A 22559-nucleotide genomic window follows, 5' to 3' on the forward strand; every position below is an offset into this window, starting at 1 on the left:
CCCAAAATGTGATTGGATCTCCGTGTTCCTGCTTTCTCTCTATCCTCCTTTCCTGACAGCTCCGCTTTGTAATAGAATCACTTAGATTAGACAATTTTGCGCTGCCCTGTCATACATTGTATTATCCAAAGGTATCAAATGCTTTGTTCATCCACTTTGTGTTGTGTTTAAAAGATCAGGTCACTCTTTTTAGGCTACCTGTAAGTCCTTGTGGCAATTGCACTTTGACATTTTGGAAAATCCGCTTGTGTAAAACAGAAATATACTTTCAGAAAGCGTGGTTTGCTTAGCCGAGCATAAAGACTGGCAATAGGGCGAAATAGCATCTAATCTGCCTTCCAACACCATTAAAGCTCACAAATTAACACGTTATATCTTGTTTGTTTCTTGGTCCTGGCGAAATGGCTCCGTGAAGTCTTTGTTGGTTGCCTGGCAACCTCAGAGAGATAAGATTTCAGGAAGTAGCTGCTCCCGGCCAAGAAATAGTGCGGCACGTAACCACCTGTAAAACTACAATGTGTTGTTTTAGTGAGCTTTATGGGTGCTCATAGGCTGATTTTCTTGTTACCTTTGTACAGAGCCAGACGATCTGTTCCCCATTTCCAGTTTTTATGTGAGGCTATAGGCCAACCAACTCCTGGCTGCAGGGTTGTATTTACTATACAAGCATGTGAACGGTATCAATCTTCTCATCTGGCTCTCGGCAAGAAAGGGATTTTAGGCCAATTTCCCCAAATTCATGCTATTACTTTAATATGTCAAATAACTCAGGTAAAACTTGGAACCACTTGGAAATAATCACATTCAATTCAAAGAAGGTTAAAGCATTATTTGATCTGTACTGTTATCACAATTGTAATAACAGTAATTCAACTTTAGTCCATCAGGGCTCAATATTTTATATCACCTTTAAAATCATTTTGCAGCCAAACCATTTATTGTTGTTATTTACTCAGTAAGAATGAGTCATAATCAGTATTTCATTTGAGTCCCCCTCATGTTTTTCCTCAATACTTTCTATTACCAGAAGCATACTTTACACTGTGAATAGTAGTAGAATACTTTTGTGCAGAAACAAGCCATGCAGTCTGCGGAGTCTGTTGCTGTGCCCTCCACCTTCTGCCAAATGTTCTGTTTTTGCCCACCAACCGACCTTATGGCCCCCACTGACAGTTACTTGTTGTCATTACAATAAATCCACCTCTCCTCCTGATTCACAAAAAAAAAGGGCAAGCAGGCTCTAGTTGGGAACATATTGCCCTATTGAGTTACTCCTGAGTATTTATGCAAGATAATACATGTCCTTGAGGGAATTTTAGACGAATAATCACATCAAGAGGGAGTCTGTCATGCTGCAGAACCTTTTATTGCCATTAGCAAGGTTTCTGTATTATTTATAACCATGCTGGAGATTATCGCCTTGTGTGTTTTCCTTTACTGGCTTTATGGAGCCTCCAGCAAGTGATGGATGGAGTTGCTTTTAGCCTCCTGTCAGTCTCAGAGTATGTTTTCTTTTCATTTTTACTGCAGTGTAGCTGGGTTCCTCCTACATGGATGGTTTGAGTGTGATTTATGGCCCTGGCCCCTGATCCATGCCCTGCTAATGATGGTTGTAAACTGGTGGGAAGCCAAAGGTCACTCTATCTCCACTGTTGTGATGTGAAATGGTGTTTCTGCTTGTCTCGTGAAGCATGCTGAACCTTGAAAGATGAAAGTAAGGAGACGTAACATGGACTGTACGGAGAATAAAAGATTTATCTCAGCGCTCCTTCTTGGAGCGCTTTCCTCCTGGAACACAGACCTATAATTAACCTGCAGACTCACACAGACGTTGTCAGACGGTGCTGCAAAATCTTTGTTGTACTCTTTCTAGATCTCAGCTACAGCTCCTCTGTCTCCTGGTGTCTTAGCAGCTGTAATTTCGAGGACTGTGAAGGTTAATGACAGTGACACAACTCCGGGGAGAGCTCCAGTAATGCTCAAAGATATCCATTCATCAACAATAAGCTATTACAGGTATTACATTACTGCTCTGTCATCCAGCGCTCTTTAGGCGGACTACCTCTCGCCCATTAATGGGAACACATTCACTGCAGAGAAAAAGAGTCAGAGATTATCTTATTCCTTCACCAACCTTTAAATCCCCTGAAATTATATATCCATTAGATACATGGTGCTGTGTAAAGAAGATACTGTACGCACCGATGTAACTGTCCTCACTGTCTGGTAGCAGAGACAGAAGACAAGTTCTCATGGTCTGATTCTGTTAAAAGAGGGGTGTTATAGAAGTGTTTTGCAGTGCTGCACATGCTGCACACATTTCCCACTACATAAATCCATGGTGTTTCTCAGTGCATGGGAAAATCGGTGCTCTGTGCATAAAGGTCACTATTCAGTTTTCATTTATTTTGCACTCCCCCTCTTTTCTCTCTCTCTCTCTCTCTCTCTCGACCTTTTCTTCTACACTCCCTCCTTTCTGTTTAAATATGCGTGATGTTATTCAGGATTTCATGGTGATGCAAATATCTAGTAAATAGACTCTGGGTCAGTCAAGTCCCAAGCAAAGGGAAGAAATCATGTGTGCACTTCGCCCTAGTGGAGGGAATTCCTACATCGTTTTTACATTAGGCCAGAGAGAGATAGAGGGGGAAGACTGTGGTTTGACTTAAGTGAAGGCACAATGCCCAGAGGGGATGTGTGTGTTAGTTTTTGTGTTGTGTGCTTTTGTGTGTAGAGCGTATAATGCATTTGTTTATGTATATGTGCATTTATGTCATGGAGTCAGGGGTCAACAGAGAGGCTTTAAATAGAGTTAAGAAATCTTTAGTCATATAGAATATTTTACCCTAGGGGAAATACAATATACAAACAAACAAACAATGTGGACAAACAGACATAATTTAAAACACAAACACAGAAAAACTAATGAAATGCACAAGGGAAAACAAATGTATTCAGTTTGACTTTTTAAATTGTTAATGTTGTTGCATGTATGATGCAATCAGGCAAAGTATCCCAGCAGCTAAGAGCATAAAAGCCAAAACCTGCTCTGTCACCTTTTGATTTCACCCTTTTAACAACCAGAGGGCCTGTGCCAGATGACATAGGAGGTCTGATAGTAAGCAGGTCAGAGGAGTACTGACTGTGGAGCAAGGCCATGTGGGGCTTTATAGACAAAAAGCCAATGTGATGTAATCAAACCCCGGTAGTGGTATTTTGAATAAGCTATAGTCAGCCCACAGTCTTGTAGGTAGGCCAATGAGGGTGATTCAAAAGAATAACCAACCAGCCCACTATCCTTAAAAATCTTTCTGTGATTGGACAATTAATTACACACCTCAAGATATAGGTCCAATGCCAGTAGTCAGTGCCAAAGCAGGAAGCAACATAGCCTCAAGCAAGATTAGGAGCAGAGTACAGAGTTCTGATAAACTCACTTCTTTCTGACTCCTTAACCTCAGATTTTTTCATTTTTAAACTTGTCTAATAAACTTGCCCTTACTATACTAACTATAAACATGCTGTTTCTTGTAGCACTGTAGCGTGTAAGTTTTTCTGCATCTGTTGAGAAGCATCTATTCTTGAGATGATAGATGCTTTTATTTGTGATGTGGCTCTGTAAAATAAGGTCATACTCAGCAATGACCCCCAAATTTATTGCCTTTGTGGTACTGTACTTCCAGGGAGACTGAAGTTAATGAGAACACATTTCCTGCCACAGAAGATAAGCACCAGGTTTTGTCTTTGTTGGGTTGCAGGAAGTTGTGGGACATCCACTTCTTTAAATCTTCATTGCATTCAACCAGAGACTTAAGAGGGTTGAGGTCGCTAGGGGACAATGATAGGTGCTGTATAACAGTGTGTCGCCAGCATAATTATGGTAATGTACCTTATGTCCGGTTTATGTGGTCGAGAGGCTCCATACAGACTAAACAGCAATGGTCCAAGTACTGAACCCTGAGGGGCTCCATTTTTCTACGCATACAAAGATACAGAAAAATGTCATCCCTTTAGATAAGTTGCAAACCAGGCAAGTACAGAGCCAAGAGGTCCTTCCCACTAGTCTACTCTTGGCTCAGTATGGTTTTAAATCTGGCATTGCGAGTGTACTATTGGCTCCATGCTCTTCCTCTCCTCTGTTTCTTTGTCTGTCTCTCTCATTCCACACATTCTTTGGCTTCACGCTCCTTATGTCCGGTGTGACTCCCCCTCTCTGTTTGAATGCCTCACTTGTCTCTCTTTCACCTCTGTTTCTCTTCATCACTCCCTGCAGTGCATTATTTTTGCCATTTTCTTTGTCCTGCCGTGTCCTCTCCCCACTCTCCAACCTCCTTTTTCATAGCTGTTCATTTCCATCTTTGCCTTAAATCCTCCTTCCCAGCCATATTTCTCATGTCCTACTCTTCATTCCCTTTCCCCCTCACGTCCGTGCCGCATACAGAATCTCATGTTTTTGCTGATTGCAGGAGATCCAAGCAGCATCAGGCTATCACCTGTCATCGATTCTACACACTCCATAAAGCAGCCTCTCCTCTCTCACTAATATGACAATTAGGCCAGTCTCTGGGAAATCTATGAGGTGTCGTATTAAAAAAATGGAACAATCATAAAATGCTTGACTGCATACTTAATATGCTTTCCTATGTTCCAGCATAGTCTTGTGTATGAAATCCTGAAGGTCATGTTGGTGATGTGTAACAATAAAAGCGGAGCAAAGTGGAACTCACCCTTGTGCCTACAGCAAAGAAGTATTTCTTTGAACATGAATTCTTTTTAAAAGTGTTTTAAGGATCAAGCTTAAAATCTTTTGGTAGCTTGAGTGTGTCTCCCTAACTCCCTAGCTTGAAACAGTTCAGGTTGTTATTGGCTCCTTTCCAGTATTATCTCTTTTTACAGAGCTTTATTGGAAAGAGAGAACTGAATTGAATCAAACGAGGTTCTAGTACTTCTACAACATCTTCTACTGCTAATATAACTTCTATTGCTATCATATATCACAAGGACAAACAGTGCATCAGAGAATATTTCAAACAGTATGCAGATCTTGGTTGCCCGTTATTTTAACGTAACGTAGCGTATTTTACTTCCTAATAAAGAACATGTTAATCCCTAACAGACACCATACGCCTAAATCATGCTGTAATTAGAAACCACATGTAATGAATTAGACCCAAAATATACTGTATTGAGACACAATTATACCAAATTATACATACGTAGAAACCAAATAGGAGTTACTAATAGATCTACATCTATTATTATATCTATATCTATATGTATATAGGCATTTTATGAGATCATAGACTAATTAGAAATCTAATACAATACTATATCAGATCAGAAATATGCTGCAGTTAGACGCTATTCTAACTTTACTACCAAATATGCTGCAGAAGAAATTACATAGCCATTTTATGCTACCAACATGGACCTATGCAATTAGACAACACATGCTGTAATTAAACAAATGTAATGCCATATTATATTTTATAGCTTTTATAATAGTCAGACAAAGTGCTGGAGGCTCATCAGGCATTACGTTTTTTTGGCCTTTAATTAACATGGTTTCACTTTCACTACAGGGTCATTTGTTGCTCATTGGAGTAAAACCAAAGTCGAACCACATCAGGCGACATGTGCACACATCCTTCATAGCCTGGATGTTCTCCATGGAGATGTAGTTGGTAATATGTAACCCAATAAATGATTCCTCAACGCTCTAGTGCCATACCAGTTACCAGTTACCATTTAATGCCATGTCACTGTAATAGTGTCTATGTATGGTATAGGTTTGTAATTATGAGGTTTGTAATTACAGCATAAGTGACGTGTGTAATGTCTATTAGGGTATAGCTGTGTTTGTTTACTGTCGAATAAAGAACATATTGATCCAGATCTCTTTAAGAATATCTCTAATTAAATCGTAGCTATTATCAGTCAAAATTGCACTACAAAATTGAAACCTGCATTGATTAAATCAGCCACTTGTGTGCAGTACAACAGGGCGTAAACACATAACTGATATAAAGTTTATATGGAAAACTTATAATAGTACTGTACGCATCCAGCAGAGAAAGAGCAACATAAGCATATTTGTGAATTGAGTTTTTGGGCACAGGGTGAATGTAAGTCAATTGTTCAGTCCAATATCAGCTTTTTTAATTTTTTCTTTTTTTGCTCCTCACATGCTTAATGCTGAATGTGGGCCAGACAGTTTAACAATGAGCTGAAAGAGGCTAAAACGCTCAGCTGAGAGGAATTGTAGAGTTAATGATAACTGTCTGTGGGTTGGTTTATTATTGGGATCGTCCCTTTTCACATACAGGTACTAATGCGATCCATTGTAATGTAAAGATATTGACTGGTGCAGCTTTACAGTACATGTCTATGTACAATATGTGCAAAACCTGCAATCTATAAAGAAAACATTAATATTTTTGGTGAACATGAAATTATATTTTGCCTTGCAGAATAATGACGATAAAAGGATCTGAGTGGAAATAGACCACGTTTGAATTCATTCTTCCTCTGCAGGCTTTCTGAAAGCTGGGCGACCAGTGTGAAAAGGGATTATATTAGACTATTGCTTGAGTACTGTGTTCTACCAGTACTGATACCTCTGTATAATACTTGACAGCCCCTCTGTTAAATATTTTAATCATAAATACCCCAACCACCACAGTGTCCCCATTAATGCTGCTCTATTTCATTACCATTTTCCCTATATCTAGGACATGCATAATCTTGGTTTTCTTTCAACCGTCCAATTTTTAGTTGTACCTCACGGCTGTGTAATGAAAACACACTGAGAGCGTACACATCAACAAGACTTGGGCGAAGGGAGAGCAAGAGAGAAACCAAGGCGTAAACGAGGTGGTGAAAGAGAAAAGGTAGAGAGACTGAGGAGAGGAGAAAGCGAGAGCCATGGCAACAGTAATAAGTGACAAAAGCATTTCAGAGCATATTAGCGCCTTCATTTGATGATGAGGTGTTCTATTTGCATGCAAAGTATCCAAACCCCTGCAGCAGAGGGTCACTATCTCTTTATAACCGGCATCCAATTCCACATTGCAGGCATTCCTCACATCTCTCGCTTGCCATCAAACCATTTCCTCTTCTCTTGTAAGCCTTTGTTCTTTAGCCTTATTTCTCTCTGTATCACAACAGTATCAGCCCTCATGAGGACTTTACTACAGACACTAAACACCATTGATTGGTTGGTGATTTATTATGTAAGTTATCTGAGTTGGCCAGAGTGGAGATCGTTCTGAGGTGGCATTGATGGGGTCCACAACAACCTCGAAATCCAACTCAACACCCACTTTTTCAGCAGCTAAATGATCTTTTAATGACTTTGTTTAGGAAATTACCTGCTTAAACACCCATTATCGAATTGATCTGTGGAAACTGACAAGTTAAGTCTGAGTAAATCCTATTGAAGCGAGTGGAGCATGGTGGTGAGTTCAGGAGTCCTGTTTCATTAATAGAAAGCAGTAGCCAGTTGGAGTGGATGGAGTATAAAAGCTCAGATGGAAGTTTCACTTGACTACCGTTTGCATTTTTCCTCCAACGTTGTCACTTGCCATCTACACTGTATTATCTTGGCACTGAAATAAGACTGTTGGGATGGTGCCTAAAATCAAGCACAATTCCTGAATATGTTTGTCACAACACTGGAAACAATCGTCCCCATGGTGAAAGAACTCACAGAATAATTTGCTAGTGACAGTGTATTTTTTAGCATCCATGGAGCCCACGCAGTGTGCCAGCTTCAATATGACTTCTGTGACATCTAACGTCATTTCAGTTTCGAACATAGGGTGTCTATAGCACCCTGGGGTTGAATATTTGGGATTAGTGTCTCCTCCAAATGGCAAAATGTATATGTTATTTGCATTATGCCTAATGGCATACTACTGTATAGCTTGTGCGATGCAGCAGGGCTTCTGAATGGACTCGGCTGCAGCTATTTGTCATAATTACAGTGATGGTTTGGCTCTGAACCATTTGCGGGCCCACACACACACACACACACACACACACACACGCCTTTATACTTGTATATCTACTTATTCTGCTGTCCCATGAAATTGTATAGCCCAGGGTGTCTAATTATACTAATCGAATGCGTACCGTCTGACATTTATTCATACATTATTAATAGCAGAAACAATAGAATCTCTGATTGGATATACCGACTTCCTGACTTCTCATCTTCTCTCTCTCTCTCTTTCTCTCTCTCTCACTGTTTCTCACTTATCTCTCATTCCATCTCTCTCTTTCTCCTTACCCCATGACCTCCTTTCTTCTGTGGGTGACTCTTTCCCCTTCACCTCCTGTAATGTTGCTTGTGGGTGTTGAGTAATTAGCAGGCCTCCCACTTTTATTCTGATGTCAGAGCTGGGAATCTGAGAAATGTCCCATAAAGATTATGTGTCCTGATAAGGTTATGTCTGGGACTCCATTAAAGAGATGGGCTGCACAATGGCTGTTTGTATCCTTCGGGGGGGGATACGTCATGCAAGCATTCTCCATTGCTGCATTTTATTATGTTTTTATTTTCTTCATTTCAAAATCTTTTATTTCCAGTTTCAAGGGAAATCTTAAAGCAAGACTATGTAACTTTTTAAAGAAGAAAAACACATTGTTTTCCCCACAAATAATTTATGATTAATAAAACTCACCCCAATTCTTGGTCTGGTATGGCCAGTAGTTATGATGGCTACTTTAGATAGATGTTTTTTTTTGTATCTTTATACCATTAAGTTTTAATTCCTGTTAACTGTGGCAATAGTGGCTGATGTTCAGCAAAAGTTGCTTAGTGTATCCACAATGACATTTTACTCACTAGGTGCTTCCAACTTTGTGGCAACTTTTGGGGAATAAAAAGTGGAATACAAATGGAAATAAAAAAAATGGCTCCACGTTACAACTGTGCACAAAGTACGGCAATAAAGAAATGGCTCACCGACTTAGGAGGCTGTTATAGCAGCATATCATTGCCCATGGTTTAGGAATGTTTACATATCACACATTTGTGCTATGTATTTTGGGTTGTAGTATGTTATGTGTTATTTTGTATATTTAGAGTCTTATTTTATTGTGCTATACTTACTATTGCAGTTGTTATGGTTGTTTTTGTTTCTTTGAAGTGCTTTCAGTTGACCATGATTCATATTTTATGGCAGGCTAATAACTATAGTTACAGTACGCAGCAAATGCAGTCTTTGCTCTCAAACCCATAATGCAGTTCACTAAACTGAACTGAAAAGGACATGGAGAGGCTAAGAGAGATAAAGATGTAGAAAAGAGGGGTGGATAGTGGATACCGTATGTTCAGTGAAGTGTTTGTTTTTGCATTGTTTAACACATTGTGCATCTGTGACCACAGTAAAACATGAAGGAGTTTTGCATAAAGAAATCCAACCTTGGGTATTCAAATTTGAGATGTTGCAATTGTGCATGAAATGTTTTGTGCTTGTGGCAGAAGGGATGGAAGGCCTCTCCACTTGATTTTCAAAACAAATTACTTGATGTTGCATCCGGCATTAAGATGGCGATGAGGACAAAGTCAAGTGAAGGGTTTTAGTAAGTTACAGTGTGTTTGTGAAATTTACCCAGAAAACACAATTTCATGGCAGGTGCGTATGGCGAGGGAAAATTTGATAGATGATCAGACATGAGTCAGAGCTCAAAATAATAATGACTTGAATAAAAGCGCCTGTTGGATGCACATTGAATTCCACCACACACATGCTACAGCAGCTAAATTGCAGTGACTGCATGCAGCGGTAACAACCAGCCAGTCATGCTGTCTGAGGTTTGTGGCCGAAGTCAATAGCAATTCTGAGAGCTTTTCCCCGAGGAGGTGGAGTGCTTCATGCATTTTCAAGATGGATTGTGTAGGCTAACTTAATTTGGGTATCATTTGTATTTCCTCATGAATCATATCCGAGACCTGCATGTGCCAGTGTACCACCCAATGAAAAATATCGTCAGTTTAGCTCTGCCATCAGAGAGATGATTTGCGTAGCGGCAAGCATTTAATAAAGTAAACCACCACTTCTCTCCCTCTCTCAGCCTCTTTCATATTGTGGATAATGCTTGACGTCTGGAGTGTTATTGAGCCACTCACCCACTCTCTGTCTATACAGATTTTCCATTCATCCATATGCAATATAATACTCTCTGTCTTGCCCAAGATGTTGCCCCTTCACCTCTTGCTCATTTTTCTCAGATGTGTGATGTGGTCATGTTGTGCCACAGCGATCTGGCCGCATCCAGAGCTCGCTGGACACTTTCTCCCTCAGTGGATGACTTACAGTAATCCCTCACTCCGAGTAGATATATATCTCCTCTCACATCGGGGCAAAGAGATAAAGATGCTGTGGGAATGGAAAGAGATTCAGTCAAGAATCGAGTTAGTTAGTCAGTGATTGATCTGTGTGAATGCTTCTCTATATGTTTATGCGTGTCTCACTCCCCTGAGTCATTTAGCAACTACTCACTCCCTTTTCTCCTTTTTTAGATTTTTACAGACTCTGCCGCTGTGTTGCTATGGCGACCATGGCCCATCCCTCCTTCTTCTTGCTGTGTTGGCTGCTCCGAACGGCCACCTCGGCGTTTCCAGAGGAACCGGGGCCCCTCAACTTCATCCCCACCGAAGGTATTAACCTCCTGACCTTCGAGCCCTCTAGCCGCCTACTCCCCATCATGCCTTTCTCTCTCAGGTCGTGATGTGTGAGGTGCGGAGTCGCACCCCAACAGGCAGGGTGTTGAATGGGGGGAGGGCACGGAGGGAGCTTAGGGTCATAGTGTGGTGCTGTGGCGGTCAGACACATGAAGCTCTCACACGTAGGGTGTTGACTGGTGTCGAGGTCAGGAGGTGTAGGGTCGCATTCAGGAATGAGGACAGAGTGAAGGTGCTCCTGCATTCATGACTTTCCCACCAACACACACACACACACACACACAGACACACAGACTTACACAGACTTACACACTCAGACCCCCAAGAGACGCAGCTCTTTACACACTCAGACTTTGAGTCTCCATATCAGCTTGGCAGTCTCCAGCTCAGACCAGAGCTTGATTGATTGCAGTTCAATAATATTGATTGATGGTTTCCCAACTGAGTCCAGACCCTTCTTGATGTATCAGTACCAACCAGTAGAGCGTAGAGGATGTCAGGCTACTGAGAGCTACACCAGAGCAGCAGCGATGGTTTTCATTCGTTGTAGTATAAAATGTAGGCTCATCTGAATGGACAGACAAGACAAGTAGGGGTCTATGTGAAGGTGAACAAGGAGAGAAAAGAATGAATCACAGTGTGCTCCTGAGTGCAGTGAAGTAGATACTGTAGGAAGAAATTACAGGATAGAAGCGGAAAGCAGAAGCGGAAAAAAAACATATGTGAATAAGAAGAGGAAACAGATGCTATAGGGTGGGATATAAAAAGTGATGATGAAAGAGCACAGAGAGGATGAAAGCATATCAGATGAAAATACTCACCTCAGTCAAGGTCAAAGACAGATAGCCATGCTGTTACTTTAGCTTTTTTCTGTGTGTCTTTACACATCTGCAGGACATCACAAAAAAGTTGCTGAAAATATTTTCAGAAACAGTTTGGATATCTTGTTTTTTCCTCGTTGATGTTTTTAAAATGTCAAATGTCTCTACGTGTCTCTGTTTCTGATTTATGTGAATCACTTGGCAGAGCATATACTTCAGATACTTTTCATTTTCGGAAGATTATTCGTTTCTTGTATCTGAGTTTGTGCTCTGCACTGTGTCTTTGTAAGCTTAATGGAGCAGATATCCTGCTGTTTTAAATGCAGGTCTCAAACTTTGCCTCCATGTCACCTTGAATATCTGTTACTATTGCCGAACTGTCATAACAAGACCACTTTTATGTTGACTGCTTTTGTTGAAGATGGATGTCAGTTTGGGATCAGCCATTGTGTGTTTCTGTGATTCTCCCAACAGTGGTTAGAAGACATCCAGTGTTTCTTGGCCGACCCCACCGAACATGGCTGAGACAAGAGCCTCTACACATTCAGAGGATCCTCCAAGTCAATCGGACGCTATACATTGGAGCAAGGTACAATGAAAATCCACACACACATACAGACATAATAATGGACTCGATGTTATAGTATAAGCTGTTAATTGTGGCTTAATAGGCTCTGAGAAATCTGGACCTGTGATATGTCTTGCATCACACTCCTATAGAAGTATAAATATAGCTCAATGAAAGCCTTTTTGTTGTTGGCTTGCTCTTTATCACTACATTTGTTGTCATGTAACATTAGACACATTATTGGACATTATTTTAGGAATTTAAGTGTCTGAGCCTCAAACCTAAATGTACTAATAACATACCCTCAGTGGGGCAGCACGGTGGTGTGGTGGTTTGCACTGTTGCCTCACAGCAAGAAGGTTCAAGGTTTGAATCTGCTGGCTAACAGGTTTGAACCTGGTGCTTTTCTGTGTGGAGTTCATGTTCTCCTGGAGCTTGCATGGGTTCTCTCTGGCTTCCTCCCACTGTCCTCCCACAAGACATGCAGGTTAGGTTAATTGGTGACTCTAAATTGCCCGTAGGTGTGATTTTAAGTGTGAGTGGTTGTCTGTCCCTGTGATTGACTGTACCCCGCCTCTCGCCCAGTGTCAGCTGGGTTTGGCTCCAGCCCACCCGCGACCATTAAGGATAAGCATTATACCATCAGTGTCGCTGTAGAGAGGCAGTCTTCCTTGTTTAATTTATTAATTGTGACAGGACTAAATGAAGATGGTTGGTTGGTCCAATTCTTTGGTCACTGTTCCGGCATGCTAATATTAGCATTGAGCCCAAAGGATAGCTGTGCCTAAGCAGCCAACTGTTGTGCCTGCAGTAAACCTTAATGCTGCATTCAGTTTATAACACACAGTAGAACATCCGTTTGCATTTCTCTTACACTGCACAAAAAATAAATGAGAACAAAACCAAGGGTGAAGCCCTGGTCACACAAGAAGGTTGCACAGTGATGGAGGCTTATCCACGTTCATCATATTCACAGGGCTAGTTTGTCATCTACTGTATCTGGTGAGTATTACTTGGCATACATGCTATGGTAAAGGTGATGTCTGCAGCCTGAGGGAAGGCTAATTCCTAATCAGCACAATTGCTATCTTAACAAGCTAACTAGTTTTCTTACTGTCAGTTAGCTGTGAACGAATCCACTGGTTGATATATCTGCAACATTTTGCCATCTTGAATGCTAGTGTGACCATGTGTTAACATACCTTGCATTAGTCAAACATTAAAACTTGGAGGTAGATTTTTGTCACATGATTAAAGTTACTGCAAACTATTCATAAATTGAATAATCTCTTCTGATTGTGAATGAACGCACAGTATTGTACAGTAGTTAGATCCCTACAGAGAGTTGGGAGTCTTTCTTTTTTTAACAAATCTGTTCCTCTAGCTTCTTCTGAAGGCCAACAAATGCTTTCTCGTTTGGTCTCCATATGATGATGGTCACCATATGCCTGTCAGTCTGGGGGAATGTGCTGATCCTGGTCAGACAGTAGCCCTGGTGGTCAGGGGGGCCAGACGAGGACGGCCTGCTCAGTTGCACCAGGTTAACACTGTAAAGTTACATCTGCTGCTCCCCAGAGCCACTGACGAGCCGACCTGAAACATACTGAGCTGACAAAAAACATACACCTCAAAATGTACTGCCCATGTTGTCAAGAAAATGATTTAGCTTGAAACATGCTTATAAATGAGACACAGTCAGTTTCCACATATGGCACTGGTTACTCGCTGTAGCAGCAGCTTGAAAGAAGACTGAAGTGGTTTCCAATAAAAGACGCCACTGTGGTCGAGGAAATGGCCCAGTCCCTGGCGTCCAGCTGGTCTAACCTCACTACTGAGAGTTGGTTGTAAATATATCAAACTATGTAACATGGTTCCAGCCATTCTGTCTGTGAGTGTCTATAAGCACATACATGCATCGCACAGCCCGATAGTAAAACTACCCACTGACAACACTGACACTGACAACAGCTACCGTAGTCTGCAGGTCTGCTGTAAAACATAACTAGAGCCATGAAGCACTCTGAGAGATGTTAATTTCAATTTACAGCTACAGAAATTCTTACTGAATAGGTAAACTGATATGAATGTCTTAGCCAACCGAAAGATAATGAAATACTAGACTGACGGGCAGAAAGATGAGACAGGCGAGGAGGGTTGATGGCATCATGAGAGATTCAGAGAAAGAGTTTATTTATATATTTCTTGTAAGTCGCTAATAGTGTTTGCGGCTTCCTGACAGAAAATGATCAGACTAGAAAGACACAGATCCATGTGCAAATGATTGTGTGAGCCAGAACAGACAGCCCCATGGGAAGGCACAGAAGGAGTTTTAAAATGTGTAATGTATAAATAAGTACCTGTGTGGTGGCAGGTATGACTGCCAAAAGCTTCTACAGAGTGCACGGCCTGATAAGATGCCTCACTCATCCCCAAATCCTGTCACCATTAGCATAGCTGCTCTACAGAATGCAAGCACTGCTAAATCCCTGCCCCAAGCACCTGCTGAGAGCAGCTACCTCTCCCTGTCCTTTTCCCATCCTCGCTAAATGAAAGTAAACTATGTATTTGGCTGGTGGCTGGTGGAGTAAAGCGCCTTGCTGTGGTAAGCCCCATTTCATTGCTGTCAAGATGAGCAGCTGTGGATCCTGTGGTCTTCAGCCCTCAGTCAGATCCAGAGAGCTAATCCTCACAAATATAAACCAATTGGAGAGTGTTTACCTATTGACAAGATGACCAAAGGAATGTGGCCAACTCTTGATTAACTGTTCCAATTGTGATAAAGCATGAGAGGTTTTTGCCATCTGGATCCATGTGTGCATGTGTGTGTGTGTATATTTACGTTCTGCATCAGCTGGAAAAGGGAAAGTGAGTAGACGTCCTTCCAGGTTGGAGGCTGTTACGTTCATGAGCTCACAGACGCTGACCTCGGGGGTCACTGGGGGTCACATGGCGGGCGCAGCCAGGTCAAATGCCTCACGGCAGACGGACAGGGAGGCGCTCAGTTGTGGCAAAGACCGGGAAGATTGGGAGGTAAAGCTGTCAGGCTGCTCAGCTGTAGAGCGGCTAGCAGAGAAAGTTTAGCATGCAGTCGAGGACAAGTATGTGGGGAGAGACACAAACGCACAGGTGAAGACACCTGCTTTGATGCGTGCTTATAGGATACTGTTTGATACTTAGTGTACGAGAGGTCAAATAAGATATTGTACTATTTACTCCACTACATTTATCTTTACACTTAGCTGTAGTCACTAGTCAATTTTCCAAGTATAATTGTTCATAGAAAACCTATGAGTTTTTTAAAATTATATATTGTTGAGGGTTAAGCTATCAAATAATAACCTCCAGGATATAAAATGTGGTAGTTAAAATTAGCTCCACCTCGACTGGCTACAACATTAATAGTAAAGTTATAATAGTAATAATAATTGGATAAAATAGGGTAGCATTTCAATGACAGTGTCTATGGTGTTAATTGATTTAACTCTTTTTTGATTGGTTGGTACAGCCTTAGGCTCAAGTATATAGGCGTTGTATTACTGGTGCTATGAGTTAAATGCCTGAAGAGGGTCTTTGAATAAAATGTGGTTCTCTCAAGGAACTTAGTGGGTAGTGCAGGGTTTTGTGATATCCACTTTTCAGTTTTGAGAGCACAGCAAATTCATTTGTTGGAATTTAGTATGCATTATCTAACTGGGACACGGCCACTCACTCAGGCACATATTTACAGACACCCAGTTACATGCAAACTCACACAGAGACATGCCACAGAGTACTCTGGCTCAGTCAGCAGAAGTGTCAGGGTAACTAGGCGGTCAGCTGAAATCTTTCCATTTCAGTTTCATCCAGTGGAGCAGCTTTTCCTGCACACACATTTGCAGGCTCAAGGAGGCTCAGCACTGCTTGCACTAAACCACAATATGGCTGCTAGCAAGAAGAAGAATAGGAAAACTAAAATGAAATATAGGAAAACTTGGTGGCTTAAGGTGTCTTGACCTTGAGTTCATGCACTGAAGTCTGAAATTTAGGAAATGCTGACAGTTTCTGTTAATTCTTTGTTGACTTTGTATCAGCCAGGTCAGAAAGGGTCAGAGGCATTTATGAAATAACAGCTCTGGCACGCGCACATCCAACACACATACTTAAGGCTCGGCACAGAAAGAAACCGAAGACTTGTTATTTGTAGGCTTAAGGGCTGGATTCTGTGAGTTGAGGCACATTTTTAAGTTATGACTTAATAAGTCGAGACTATTCAAGGGTTGTGTGCACATCCTGCACCATAAAAATTAATGAGATCTTTACATAGTTCACGTTAGTCCTTACCCTGAATCCTAACCTTCTACTACTTGCAGTACACATTAAATCCACTGACACACATATAAACAAACAAAAACATACAAGCCACAGGGTTTGCATCATTCAAACAACCTGGAAGGCAAGAGAAAGAGATGGAGAGAGACAGAGAGAAGCAGTAGCATAAATAATTCCCCCTCCTCTGCTCTATCAGAGGCAATAGCGTTGGCTGCCAGCCACTCGGACTAGGAGGAATAGTGCTATATTCATTATGTTAATGCTGAGACAACGCTGAAGCAGCCTGGATGAGATTACGCCTCACACTCTGGCCCACTCCACTGTTTAGAGAACGCTTAAACTCTGACCTGTTAAGCAGGGACGCACCAAGCAAGTGTTTGGTGATTTCGCACTTCTTCGCCACTTAGTCGTTGTCCTGATATGCGAGGTCGAGTAAGAGCGGGAATCTTCTAACACACCAACAGGAAGCGAGGATGAATTATTCAGGAGTGGAGTAACCTGATGGCCTACCTGTGCTCTCATCATGCACACATTCTACCAGCTTTCTCTTTCAGAAAAAAGCAGCCACAAAAACACATTCATACAAACACACTCAGGTGGTATGAGTGCTCACACGAACAGATGCTTGTACATCAGTACACACATGATGATAACCCCTCCCTCTGTCAAAGGAAAAGGAGAAACCAAGAGAAAGATGGGAGGCAGAGCTGGATCAGAGATGGGATCGATACTACCACAATAACACGGCTATGGCAGATTTACAGATTAGCCCATTCAGAGCCTTTGCTTAGATGAAGCCCAAGCTTCAGACCCATCCCAGCAGATACCAAGGCCTTGATCAATATGCAAACGTCAGCTGTTAGCTGCCTGGTCCAACTCTCATTTAGCAGGCATTTTCATAGGAACATCCAAGGTTACTGCAGAATTAGCAGCAGATTAAGAAAGCAGTTTTTGGCATATCATAAATGCATGCATGATGTTAGGTTTTGGACCACGTGTAGGCAGCATGTGGGGCTGTGCAAGCATCAGTATAACAACTTGATTAAATCATCCATTAATTCAATTTCAGGCTTTTGAATAAGACTGATAAGCTGAATTTGGAGCCTCAGAGCAAATTCAATGCAGCAAGTCAAGTTTAATGAGCAGAGGCAAAAGGCGAAGGGGAAATATGAGCCATGATTATGCAGTCGGGTACCATTTCTCATATATATTGGGAGAAATGAAAGACATTGTAAAGCTGTTCCCTAATCTCTGAGGGTCTGATCTGACTTTAAACGAACAAATGTCTCTAATATGTATGCATTACATAGCTGCACTCACAGAATTATTTAGTAGTAAAACCGCATAGATTCAACATAGAGCAGAAATATTCATACTTTGAGTTGGTATAGTGTGCGGCCTGGATTTTATCCAAAAGAAAATCTGCATTGACCTGCTCTGTCTTGAGCTAGCAATAATATCTATGCTGTACTTCTGCTGTGGAACTGGTATTCGTGGTGTGCTTAGTGCAGTGTCTTGCCTCAACTTAAGCTTTGGATAGTGCTGTGTTGGCTGACTGCCACTCTCACTCTATTTCTCTCTTTCTCTCTGCAGGGATGACCTTTTCCGTGTGGAATTGGACATTGTTGCAGGAGACGAGATGTTCTACAGCAAGGTGAGCCCCTCTGGACAGACACCCGAAGCATTTACAACCTTTAGGTGGATGTAATACATGTCATTAGACTGGAGAATGTCATTTTCTACTACAGATGAATGCAAGTGTAGCTAACCAGCAGTGCATGTGTGTATGCATGTTTTTAATTTATAGAAAAGAACATGGGAATCAAACAAGAATGACATCAGGATCTGCAGGATGAAGGGCAAGCATGAGGTGAGACAGTGTGTCTGTTTCTCCATCTTCTCTTTCTTTTAAAACACACATATCTCTATCTTTTCTCTGGCTTCCTGATAATATTGTAAAAACAGTGTAACAAACCCGCATTAACTGATTTGTAGGCCACATAAGGGCACGTCATACATAGGCTATAACGTAACGTTAGTTTGGTCAGGTGTCAGAGCACAGTGCTAATGCCAGCTAGCATACTGGTAGTAGAGCAGGACTGCAATGTAGAATGATAAAATTGATGTGCCTGGCATGGTGTTTTAAGGTCACATAATTTAATTTAGGTGGTTTTCTATTGGTTTGGTTTTGTATCACTATTTTATATCAAAGTCTGTGGCGAGTGTTGCTTGTCTTGCTTATAACGTAATAGTCATTTAATCATTTGTTAATGAATATGTTAATGATAGCTGCTTTCAAGATTCATAAATAATGACAAAACATTACTTTTACTATTGACAGAATAGTAATTTGGATTTAGCACTATTTTCCTAATTATGAAAAACAAGATTATATTCATGTTAATTGTAGAGAAATGGGATTAAATCAGATCAAATAATTTGTAATACAGAAATCTGATTGAAAAGCTGTATTTGAAGTTGTACAAACTCTCTTATTTATTGATTTTTAAGAAACATCAACATTTAATTTGCATTTTCTCACCATTTATTGTCACTTTCATTTACTGGAAGCATTTTCTGAGTTGATTCTCTGACTAGTCAGCTGTGTCTTTTTGCAGCCTGAAACGCAACAAGTGTCAGATTCACAGGGGCATAAAATCTGGGTAAAACACCAAAACAATTGGAGATTATATGCAGAGATTACATACTGTAGAAATACAGATCAAATGTATTGGATGACAGTTTGTGGAATATGTTGAAATCATGTCTTGGCACTCAGAGCTTTTGTCTTGGAAAATCTCCCTTTGCTACACATATTATTATGGCACGATTTACTGCTCTGCCTGGAGCTTTTGTTTCATTGAGCCAGATATTTGACTGTCATGCCTGCTGGCACAGCCCCAAGAAGAGTGGGACTTTGACCGCACATTATCTCATTGTCCCTGCTCATCTTACCCATCACACGCATATACATCGATCAGAAGAGCGGAGCCACTCCTTCCTATACACCACTTGTTCCACCGTCATGAGTTAGGAATGCGGTTTGTGCCCTCAGAAAATGCAGGTGGGCGTTGGGAAACTGAGGCAGTGAGGAAGAGTTGGGGTGAAACGTCCCAGCAGCCACCAGCAGCCCACGCCTCAGTACCTCTTATATCTCCAACACACACACACACACACATCCCAAGCTGTCTGCCACACATAAACCGCTTGTATTCAGTGTCTACGTGTGTGTGGGTGTGCGTAGTGACGGTGGTTGTGGTTGGCCGGGGAAACATGGGCCCTGTCCCCTCCAGGCAGAGAAAAAAATGACTTATTTAACACAGTGAGAGAACACCTGACATTAAATCTGTGTGAGACAGTGCCAGACAGAAACACAATGAAGAATAGAGGGACAGAGACAAAAAGCTAGGCTGAGAGGGGAGGAGGAAAGTGAGACAGAGAGGTGAGAGAGACGAGAGGGGTAGATAAAGCAGGAGAGGAGAGGAGAGGAGAGGAGAGGAGAGGAGAGGAGGAGAGGAGAGGAGGAGAGGAGGAGAGGAGTGTGTGGGTCCCTGTTGGCCGGCCCTGAGGAGAGCTGTGGGGCTGACTGAGATATGAAAGGTCTTCTTGCCCCTAATGACTGTGCAGCCTGGTAAAGCTGTGAGTCACACGGCAATGTGAGGAAGATAAGAACACTGCCAGGACCTCTCAGTCAGCTCTCTGGGCTCAGACGCATATGAATGAATGGGCTTGTGTGTGCATGTGTACACACAAGCCCATTAAGTCACACACACACGCTTACATCATACACCGATATGGATTTCTAAAAGCCGATGCCGTCACTATAGAGTAATACACAGTGTTTTTTGCTTAAATATGACTACAAATGTTTATTTATTATTAATTATTTTGATTCTGGCAACACCTCTATCAACACTCTGAAATAGTGTCACCAAAAACTTTTAGTAAACATTTAAAGGCACCCTGTGGAGTCTTGTTTTTGGCATTGCATTTAATTATTTCCTGTCTCATAAGACAGTTTATATTAATTAATTTCTTTTGGAAAATTAAAAAAAAATACATTGTTTACATTCATACTTGGTAGCTTATTTTTCCTCCCTGCATGATGCTTGTGCATCGCAACTTGTAATAGTGGAAATCCATTGGCCATAGTAAGTTCTATGATTCAATTCAATTCAAATTCAAAGAGAACACTAGGTATGGTAGGTATGTAGCACGTCAAATATGTAGCTTCATGAAACTCTTTTCATCAGATACCACCGTAGTGTGCATTTGAATTGCATCATAATTGTAAAAAATATTGAGCTAAAGTGTGGAAATAAGAAAATTCAGAAAATTGCATCACTTAGCTGTAATGCATCTTGTAAGATCTGGAAAAGACATCATTTAAAATATATTTTGATGCTATGATAACCAAATGAATTTTGTATCACAATATCAATGTTCTAGGTCTGTGTTGTCTAGCTACAGTGATTCCTGCAGGGTGTTTGCATTGAAATGCTGGGATGTTGTTTTTGTTACCCACTGTTGCCGTTTTGATCATCACGTTGGAGGGTGAGCTGAAGGAATATTTAACAAAAGAAACATCTTGTTGTGACTCTAATGTATGCATACACACAGATAGAGGTTCTCACATACATGTAGGTGGGATTACCAACCTCCGTGTACATCATATATACTGTTCATATATTACATGTTCATCCATATTCATGATTTGCCATTTTAAATGTTCTCTCTCTTTGCTTCTCTCTCCCATGCATACATTAACACAATTACAAAGACAATCTCAAGAAACACGTCTGTCAAACTGTAATTTTCTCTGCGTCTCCATCACCCTCTATCTCCTTCCTTCCTCTGTTTCTCTCCTCCACTTCACCTCCTGGAAATGTCCTGTTCTGCTTGGGGGTTGGTTGTGTCAGATGTGACACATTCACCAACTCGTAATTGGTTTTGTAATTAAATGTTTCTGCTTGGTTGATCACAAAGGACATAGTATTCTCCCTAATTAGGCTGAAAATTCAATATCCTAATTCTTTCGCCTTTTTTCTTCTCCCGTGTTGACCAAACGATTGTTATTGAATGCAACAGTTGGCCTCGCTGTCACTCACACTGCATTCTCCCGTCATATTTTCCTTTGTCCTTTGCTTTCTGCTGTCTCTTATCGCTCCTGTGTTTGCCCTTTTCATGTCGCTCTCTCTATCGTCCCCCCCCCCCTTCCTTTCTCTCCTTCCATTTCTCTCCTCATGAATGCAAAAGAGAGTAAGAGATGGAGGGTGAGATGTTCCCCTGAGGTGGCTCTGTGCCAACACATCAGGCCATGGCAGGGTGGCACGAACATGCAAACAAAGACAATTCCATACAGACCGCTTTTAAAGAGCAGTTGGGCATCGTTATGAGCAGCACTTAGTGAGATTGTTTGATCAATATTGAGCTGATCGTGCTGTCTAAGGAGCTGCGTATTTTCAATCGTCCAACTCAAATGCCTTCTCAGGGCTGGACAGAGAAGATTCAGTTTCACAGCCTTTTATTTTGGTTCCCAAATTAATCAATTTGAAATACCACATGTGGAGTCACTTTCAGCCCTTGTAGCAATGGTCCTTTTTATCTCATTAATGCTTTATACATGCATGTATAAAATATCTTATTGAAGTCTTTGCCACTTCTTCAAGATTCAGTCAAGTTCAACCGTTATTGTATCTCTCTTGTCACAGCAGCCTATTGTTATATTCCCAGAAAATTAATACTTTTGAGACTAATCCCAGACTTACAACACAATGCTAATTTGCAAGACTGCCAAAAACATCACATGTGGATAAAAGAAGGCTCAGCACAGTTAGATCCAACAATGTAATAATAATGAAGCCGAGTTTTCAGTTACTCAACTAATATCACAGCATATGTTGCACAAAACAAATGTATGATGTTTGCGCAGTATTTCATTCCCTTAATTACTTTCGATTTTGATGTCCATTATTTTGTCATTCTGTATCGATTTATCATCAGTTTTTGTGATAATCTGCAATTATTAGGTATAGTAAGTATTTGGAACTGGGGATGTACAACTGTGAACTGCATTGCCCAGGTGCACTTGCATGACAAATCACAAATTTGATGTCATAATGAGCTTTAGTCAAAACATGTGCCCTGATGAAAGTTTAGTAATTACTTGCTT

General features: G+C 41.1%; 1 protein-coding gene across 1 annotated transcript in view; it reads left to right on the forward strand.

Annotated features, from left to right (window-relative positions):
- The window catches only part of sema6bb (sema domain, transmembrane domain (TM), and cytoplasmic domain, (semaphorin) 6Bb), a 112557-nt gene that overhangs the window by 43675 nt on the left and 46323 nt on the right, over positions 1-22559 (forward strand). Inside the window, exons 2-5 of the mRNA XM_070831971.1 lie at positions 10529-10666; positions 11986-12100; positions 17981-18041; positions 18195-18257. Of these exons, the coding sequence (XP_070688072.1) occupies positions 10558-10666; positions 11986-12100; positions 17981-18041; positions 18195-18257 (348 nt within the window). The 5' untranslated portion in view covers positions 10529-10557. The remainder of the gene's footprint in view (positions 1-10528; positions 10667-11985; positions 12101-17980; positions 18042-18194; positions 18258-22559) is intronic.

The sequence above is a fragment of the Pempheris klunzingeri genome, chromosome 6 (assembly GCF_042242105.1).
Source record: "Pempheris klunzingeri isolate RE-2024b chromosome 6, fPemKlu1.hap1, whole genome shotgun sequence".
Taxonomy (NCBI): Eukaryota; Metazoa; Chordata; class Actinopteri; order Acropomatiformes; family Pempheridae; genus Pempheris; species Pempheris klunzingeri.